We start from the raw sequence: 7,594 nt of genomic DNA, 5'->3' as shown, positions 1-7,594 counted from the left end.
GTGCTCTGAGGGTTCCAGAGCTCTGCATTTCCAGCTGGCCTTCGGCAATCCGCCTTCCTACCACCTAAAGGGTCTCAAGCTACCATTGATCCACACCCAGTAAGAAACGGTTTCTAAACTTTTCTTCAGTTTCCTCCCATGTAGAGGGCAGGGAACCCATCTCCTCCATGTCCGCCAAGCCTGGGCCAGCGGTGCAAACACAGAGAGAGCACAGTAAACAGTGAGCAGGGCCACTTTACCCAGACATGCTCAACATCCCCCAAATCCAAACTAAGAGTCAAAATAGCATAGTTCTCTCTGCTGTAAAAATAGAAAGCAGAAATCTTGAAGAGATAATGATTACAGACTGACTGACTCAATACCCAAGCCTTGGCTAATGAAATGAAACAAAGAACAACTTCTATACCGTGCTGTTAGGGAAAACTGATAAACCTAGTATAATGCTCCCTGAGAACCCAAGGTGTCTGGGCATCTTTCCACACTTTCCAGTCTCAAGTACTTGGGACCTCTTCCTCACTGCTGCAATACGGGCCCACTCAGGCCTCTTCCCTAGCAGCAGGGAAACCATTGGTGTTTGTGAATCAGAGTGAGACATTCTCCCTGGGAAATGAGAAGCCCCAAGAAAGAGCACAGAGAAAGGTTCACATCCACAAGACAACGACCTACACATGATCACTCAGAAAGCCTCCCCCATGATGTTAGAGCCTTATTAACACATTCTATCAACACACTCCACAGCAATTCCTCAGTATTTTGAAAAAAAATTGTCAGGCTTCTAGGTTTTTCTTAAGAGTGTATAAGGTGACAGAGAAATCAAATGGGGACAAAAAGATATTCCATGAAAAGAGTGTCTTTCCATTTCCTAAGCCCTTGGCCAGCAGAGCTAAAAATTTTCTTCAGAGAATTCTAGACCTTTATCATGAAAAATAAAAATAAAAATAAAAATAGGTATGATTGAGTGGCAGATCTGGTGAAATCACAAAAATGATGGGGGGAAGCTGAGCTAGGAGTGAAGGCTACCTATTTACACAAAGAAAATACATCAATGATCTAGGGCAGAGAAATTACTCGTACATTTACTGATTTAATAATAAAATCAACAGTATTAGTAATAAAAATAAAATGTAAGGCTCATCATATGTCAGGGACTGTACAAAGCACTTTACACATATCTCATTTAATCTTAACAACTACTAATCACTAAGTTCATTTTTCGGAAGCAAATAAAGGCTCAGAGATGTTAAGTCCTTGCACAAGGTCACACAGTTACTCTTCTGCAAGAGGACTCACCCAGTCAGTCTAAATCTAGACCCTGCATTCTTAATGGTGATGTTCTATTGCTTACTGTACACACAGAAGATGAACATGCAAAAAAGGCAATTTGAATGTAAACATTCTCTAATTACTTACAATTTATTTTCAAAAGTCGGAGCTGGGAAACTTTAGTGGAATCTCTGAAATACTGCTCACTAAACTAGCCAATAAGACTCAGAAGATCACTTCTAATAGTATTTCCTCAGCATTCCTCAAGGACACTAAGGACACCCCTGAATCACAGTGCAACTCTTACCATTCCAATGCCTTCAAATGCAAAAATGGCCGTGCCAAAGAACAGAGGGTAGGTCTTCCAGGGTGCCACCAATGGGAGGTGGCTAGGATTTGGAATCCTCTGAAAGAGAGAAAATAAAACAAAGCAAAGGCTATACAAAGATTCAAGACTTGAACTCCAACATCAGGTCATATCTTTTCCTAAATCCAAGATTCTCTGAAGAGAGAAAGTCTGAAACCTAACAGATGATCTGGGACAATTAGCTTTTGTATTTTTTTTCCCTTCAGGCTGAGAATATCCTATTTGCTTTGGGGAGGGACTAGTCCAATGCATCATTAAAAAAAACTCAAATGCTGGAGCTTGCATAAAAATAGTCACATTCTTTCTCTAGATAATTCCATCCCCAGAAATTTAATCCTAGTAGAAAAAAAATAAAAATATAAAAAGAGTTGAGCAAAGCTATTTATTAATAACTAAAACAACCAAAAAGTTCCCAAACAAGTGAACATTTAGTTTACTGTATGCACATCGACTATACCACAGAATATCATAAACTATTTAAAAAGCAAAAATTGAAATAACTAAGTAGCACATGAAAAACTGCTTATGAAATAATAGTAAAAAAATCAATAAAATCTAAATTTCCATATTTGCTATAATACACCTACATAAATACTCCACACAGATAAAGCTGGAAAAGAGAGTGGTAAATTTGCAGATAAGCTCTTTCTCTTCTCTCTACTTTTCTTCTTTTCTCTTTCTTTCTTTCTCTCTTTTAAATTCTTGTGAATGAGTTTGAGTACTTGGAAAATATTATTGATAGGCACATGACAGGAGTATTGGAACATTTGGGAAAAAATACGTAAAAGAACATTTAAAATATAGGCAACTATGACAAATGATTGAATAAAGAACATGTTGTACATATATACAATGGAATATTACCCAGCCATAAGAAAAGATGAAATACTGCCATTTTGGACAATGTGCTAAGGGAATTATGCTAAGGGAAATTAGACAGAAAAAGTTGAAAACCACATGATGTCACTCCTATGTGGGATATAAAACTGAAAGCAACAAACAAACATGACAAACAGAGTCTCATAGACACGAACAGTGGATTAGTGGTTACCAGAAGGAATGGGGATAAGGGGAGAGGTAGATAAGGGTAAAAGAGACAAAAAAATAAGAAAATGAAAACCAAGGCAATTGTCAACTGCAGGTACAATGTAAGGCTGTACAAGCAAGGAATTGCAGCCACTATTGTCCTACCTGGACAATAGTTCCAGTAATGGATGGCACTGAAGGAATAGAACACGGAGTGGAGCAGAAGCTGTTGTCCGTTCAGAATTTGGCTTTTTAAACCATGAGTATACATTGCTTAGATTAAAATAAGAATTGGCTTTACAATTGCCTTTTACAATATTTCAAAATTGATTTAAACTATAAAGGTAGTTAGATAAATATGTGCATATTCTAGCAGTATGACAGAATAGTATTAGTGAACAAAAGAAGATCTAGTATTAATTTCTATAATAGGCTTCTTCTCATTGAAAGGTTTCTAAGTAAATATATATGGTCTCCCTAAAATAAAAAGAATTTAAAAAATACTTTTTTTCTGACCTCCTAAGAAATCAGACCTCTTTATAAGAAGCATTTCAGTACCTAGAATGAAGACAGACTAATAAATATCTTTGCTCTACAATGAGATGACAGTGAACGTGCCCTATAATTATTCCTGAGTCACAGTGTAACTTCAGTTCCTGGAAAGAGGAGCAATCTGGTGGTTAGCAGACAACAACTACCCAGGTTCGTACATCAGATCAGGCCGAGGTATCAGAGAGAGAATTTCAGAGTACATGTCTGGTGTGGGAGTATAATGAGACCAGTAGAAAGAATTTATGATTCTACATATTTAATGATGGCTACTGACTTATAACCCAAACAACTAAATGGAAAAAGTTGAATTTTAAAAGAAACATACAAATTAAAATCAGCTCACTGAATATATTTCCTTGATTCTATAATACTATCAATTATAAGATTCTATAATACTATCAATTATAATAATGACAGCTTTTTGAGAAATGCTGTTAAACATACTTAAGAATTGCAAAATATACTCCAGTTTTAGAAACACTATAAATGTGAAAAAATGCATCTCAGAATTAAGGATATGCAATGTTCATTGGGAGCCCCCTTTGGGCAAGGCACTCTGCTCAGGACTACGCCACTCATTATGCCATTTGATAAAGACATGGGAAACCTGCTCAGGTGGAAGACCTTGGTTGGCTTCATGATAGCATGTGCATGAGGAGCAAGAGCGCCATCATATACATGCTCGTGATTCAGGGACATCGGACAGCAGTGGTATCCTCAAGGTAAACAGAGCAAAATGCCCAGACAGGGCAGTAGTAACAGCAGCAACAGCAATAAAAACGACCAAGAGGGAGTATCTTTCAGCTATGTGCGATGTCAAAATGAAGCCACTTAACACACAGCCAAACATATGCTGCACCTAGGGCAGATAGCATGCCTTGATCATAGCACAGCTCCTGACTGAGCCCAGAGGCAGGCTCACAGTCACTCTCGCGATATCAGCGGGGCTGCCTCATCTGAAAGTGCAAGTTGTACTTTGCATAGATAGTGCTCTGGACAGACACCACCTTCAGCTGTGATTGAGAGACACTGTCGGATCCCATATTCCCATCCTAGCCCTCTGATCACGGCAACCACCAGTCCAATTACCTGCAGTGGTTTGTAATTAAATGTGCTGCGTGTCTCTCACTTCATCTTTATGTCCATTGCAGTGCGTCCTAAGCACCGATGGAGATCTCTAATTACAAAGTTAAAACAAAAGTTTATTTAACCTTCTTTGTTTTAACTTAATTTTCAGAGGCAGAGAAAGAAATGATCCATCGCACATTCATAGGCCTTCCTTCCAGTCCCATAAAAAAAATGGGGTATGCACACCTGTTTATGTTTTAAAAAATAATTCTGTGGAAGAGTCAATATCTGCCACCCATCTGACTCACTAGGACAAGAAAAAAACAGTAAATGCTCACTAATCTAAATTCATTATGTCGTTTCTTCTGTACAACATGTCCCTACTTTTTATGACCTACTGTTTTCCTAGAAACCATATCAGTGGTTTCTAGGAAACCACTGTGTGCTTAACTAGGAAACCACTGTGTGCTTAACTAACTAGGAAACCACTGTGTGCTTAACTAGGTCACTGTTAAGCACACAGTGTGAAAATGAGGTAATGTTCATTGTCAGACTGACCAAAATTAAAAAGACTGATATAACCAATCAATGGCTAAGGTGGGAAACTTATATACTATGGAAGGGAGTCTATATGAAGTCAATAAATAGGTTTTGGAAAAAGCAACTTGACAATATAAAAAATTCAAAAGTACATACTCTTCAGCAAGTGTACCTCTAGATAAATATCTTGGAAAAATATTTATTCATAACCACCAAAAGGAAGGCATAAGAAAATAATACCGTGATAATACTGAAATAATACCAAAAATTACAAATGATCTGATGGTCTGCTGATTGGAGACTGGTTAAACAAATTATGGCACATCTATTCTTTGAGGTACTATGTAGCAATTAAAAAGAATGAGGTAACACCAGGGGTATCAACCTGGAAAGCTCTCTGAGACACTGTCGAGGGAAAAAAAGCATAATGGATGAAAACTACATATAATTTTTTAAATTGTGTTAAAAAAACAAAATATATTTTTGTTTTATATTTCTTTCCATACTAATATAGTGTGTAATGCACTCATAGAACCTAGAAAGAGACCAATCAAACCCAGTAGGTCCCTGAGGAGGAGATGCAGGGTGGGATGTGGTTGGTGTTCAAAAGGTACTTGCATTGTCTGAATTTTAATGTGTGTATTCGTGAGTTGTTTGGGGAATTAAATTCAAATATCTTTTTTTTTTTTAAGTTACGCTTTTTTTCCCCCTGCTTTCATCCTTTTTCTTTTCTCAAGTTTTGGCAAAAAGTATTGTCTTATCCACAAACAGCCATGGTGTTTAAGGGCACATTTTTCTCAGTCTGATCTTCTACCCATCTATATAGATGTCCTCTAGTGTACTACCCCACAGACCTGCCCACATGGGCTGTGCAAGGGGGAACAATAACTGGATTTATAATTGTGACAAATAAATATAAAATTGGACTGGTAAGAAATTATTTTATCTAAATATAGGTTAGAAAAGTTGATTTTTATTTTCATTTTATTATTTTTCTCTATTTTCCAATCTTATACAATGATCATGTATTAACTGTCTAATTGGGAAAAAGTCTAACTCAGTGATCTCAAGGGTGGTGATTTTGACCCCCAGGGATGTTTGGCAACATCTGGAGACTTTTGTTACAATTTAGGAGCAGGGGTAGCTACTAGTACCTAGTGGGTAGAGACCAGGGAGGCTGCTAAATATCCCACAATGCATAGGACAGCCCCCATGACAAAAGAGTTATCTGGCACAAAATGTCAACAGTGCTGAAATTGAGAAGCCCTAATCTAAATATACCACAGATAAGTAACATATTCCTATTCACATGCTACTTATTTGTGTTGTTTGTTTCTTTGATTATTTAATAAGTAGAGGAGGAAGCCGGGGCTCATACCTGAACAATAAACTGATAGATCATGACCAAGCTGACCATCATGGTGACATTGGCCAACAGGGAGAAGATGGACAGGACCCTGAGATTCCTGACAAAAACCAGCAGCACCAGGAAGGGCAGGAAGGTGAGCATGTAGAGTCTCGAGTCCATGGTGGGTGTCAAAATCACCGTCTCATTGTTGTGGCAGTTGTTGGTGGTCACATTAGCCGCTTCTATCACCTAGAATGAGAGGAAGACAAGAAACAGAAAAGGCCTCTCAAAACACAAAGGCCAGTGGACCTCCCACCACAAAGGGTTTCTGACTAAAGTGTGTGACCAAGGTCATACAGAAGTCTGTGGTAGGTGGACCATCTTTGGAGATCTTCATAATTATCACAGAAACCAATTGTTTAGCTGAGTTTGATCATATCGTACCTAAAAATAGGAGAACGGACATCTTGAGGTTTCTCAATGTCCTACATCTTTAGATAAAATCAAATAAAAGACACTGTTCTATACAAAGAACCCTAATTCTTTTGTTGAACAAAACTGGTTTGGAAGGAATCCTAAACAGAAAGTCTACTCATCTCTGGCCATTCTCTCTCTCTCTCTTACCAGAGCCCTACCTGTTTAAAGTTGTCAGCCAGAAAGACAAAGTAGACACAGCAGAATCCCAACTGCGTGACAATCAGGAAAAAGTCCACGATGTGCCTGAAGGTGAAGAAGGAAGGAATACAAAGATCATGATAATAAAAAGTGAGACTCCCAGAGAGATGGGTGTTTGAACAGTGCTTTTGTCCCAGTCATCACAGGCCCTTCCCATCAAGTGACAAGGAGGAGTGTGCCCTGGTGAGAAGAAAAACTATGCTAGATGCCACCAGTCTGGAGCTTTGAGGGAAGGCAAAGGAGGTGCTATTTGAGTGATTTCTGAGGTCCCCTTCCTGGCTTGTTTGGAACGCTGCAGGTCAGACAAGTTCAAGATTGTAATGGCCAGAGGAGAGCACAAACCAGGACTGCTGCGTGCCCCTTGACCTCCCCCTCCCCATGGCCCACCTGTCCCATCTCACGCCATTTGTTCTAAAGCTATATAAACCCTCAGCATAAAAGCCCAGGAAGTGGACCCCGTCACAATCTCTTTCTATAATTTGGATCCCAGAACCAAGCTATTCTCACATAAGCACATGGAAATAGATGTACCCAAAAAGACTGCTGGTTGAAGCACTGTTACAACAACAACAGCTGGTAATAACCTAAAGGGTCATCAAAAGGAAAATGATTATAGACCATTCTTAAATGGAACTGTATTCAGAATGTAAAAAGCATATGTTAAATCTATATGTGCTGATAGAGAAATCACTAAAACCTTTAATGGTAAAAATAAGTTTCCAAACAGTATGCATAGTATGGTCAATTTGTATTAA

General features: G+C 38.4%; 1 protein-coding gene across 3 annotated transcripts in view; it reads right to left on the bottom strand.

The window, feature by feature from the left end:
* Window positions 1-7,594, bottom strand: part of SLC36A1 (solute carrier family 36 member 1) — a 61,655-nt gene that overhangs the window by 35,403 nt on the left and 18,658 nt on the right. For all 3 annotated transcript variants that reach the window (XM_011371245.2, XM_011371243.2, XM_011371242.2), the window contains exons 6-8: window positions 6,800-6,884; window positions 6,195-6,413; window positions 1,571-1,669 (exon numbers count right to left, since the gene is read on the bottom strand). In XM_011371245.2, the coding sequence (XP_011369547.1) occupies window positions 1,571-1,669; window positions 6,195-6,413; window positions 6,800-6,884 (403 nt within the window). The remainder of the gene's footprint in view (window positions 1-1,570; window positions 1,670-6,194; window positions 6,414-6,799; window positions 6,885-7,594) is intronic.

The sequence above is a fragment of the Pteropus vampyrus genome, unplaced genomic scaffold, assembly GCF_000151845.1.
Source record: "Pteropus vampyrus isolate Shadow unplaced genomic scaffold, Pvam_2.0 Scaffold185, whole genome shotgun sequence".
In the NCBI taxonomy this organism is placed as follows: domain Eukaryota; kingdom Metazoa; phylum Chordata; class Mammalia; order Chiroptera; family Pteropodidae; genus Pteropus; species Pteropus vampyrus.
This window is presented reverse-complemented; position numbering and strand designations above follow the sequence as displayed.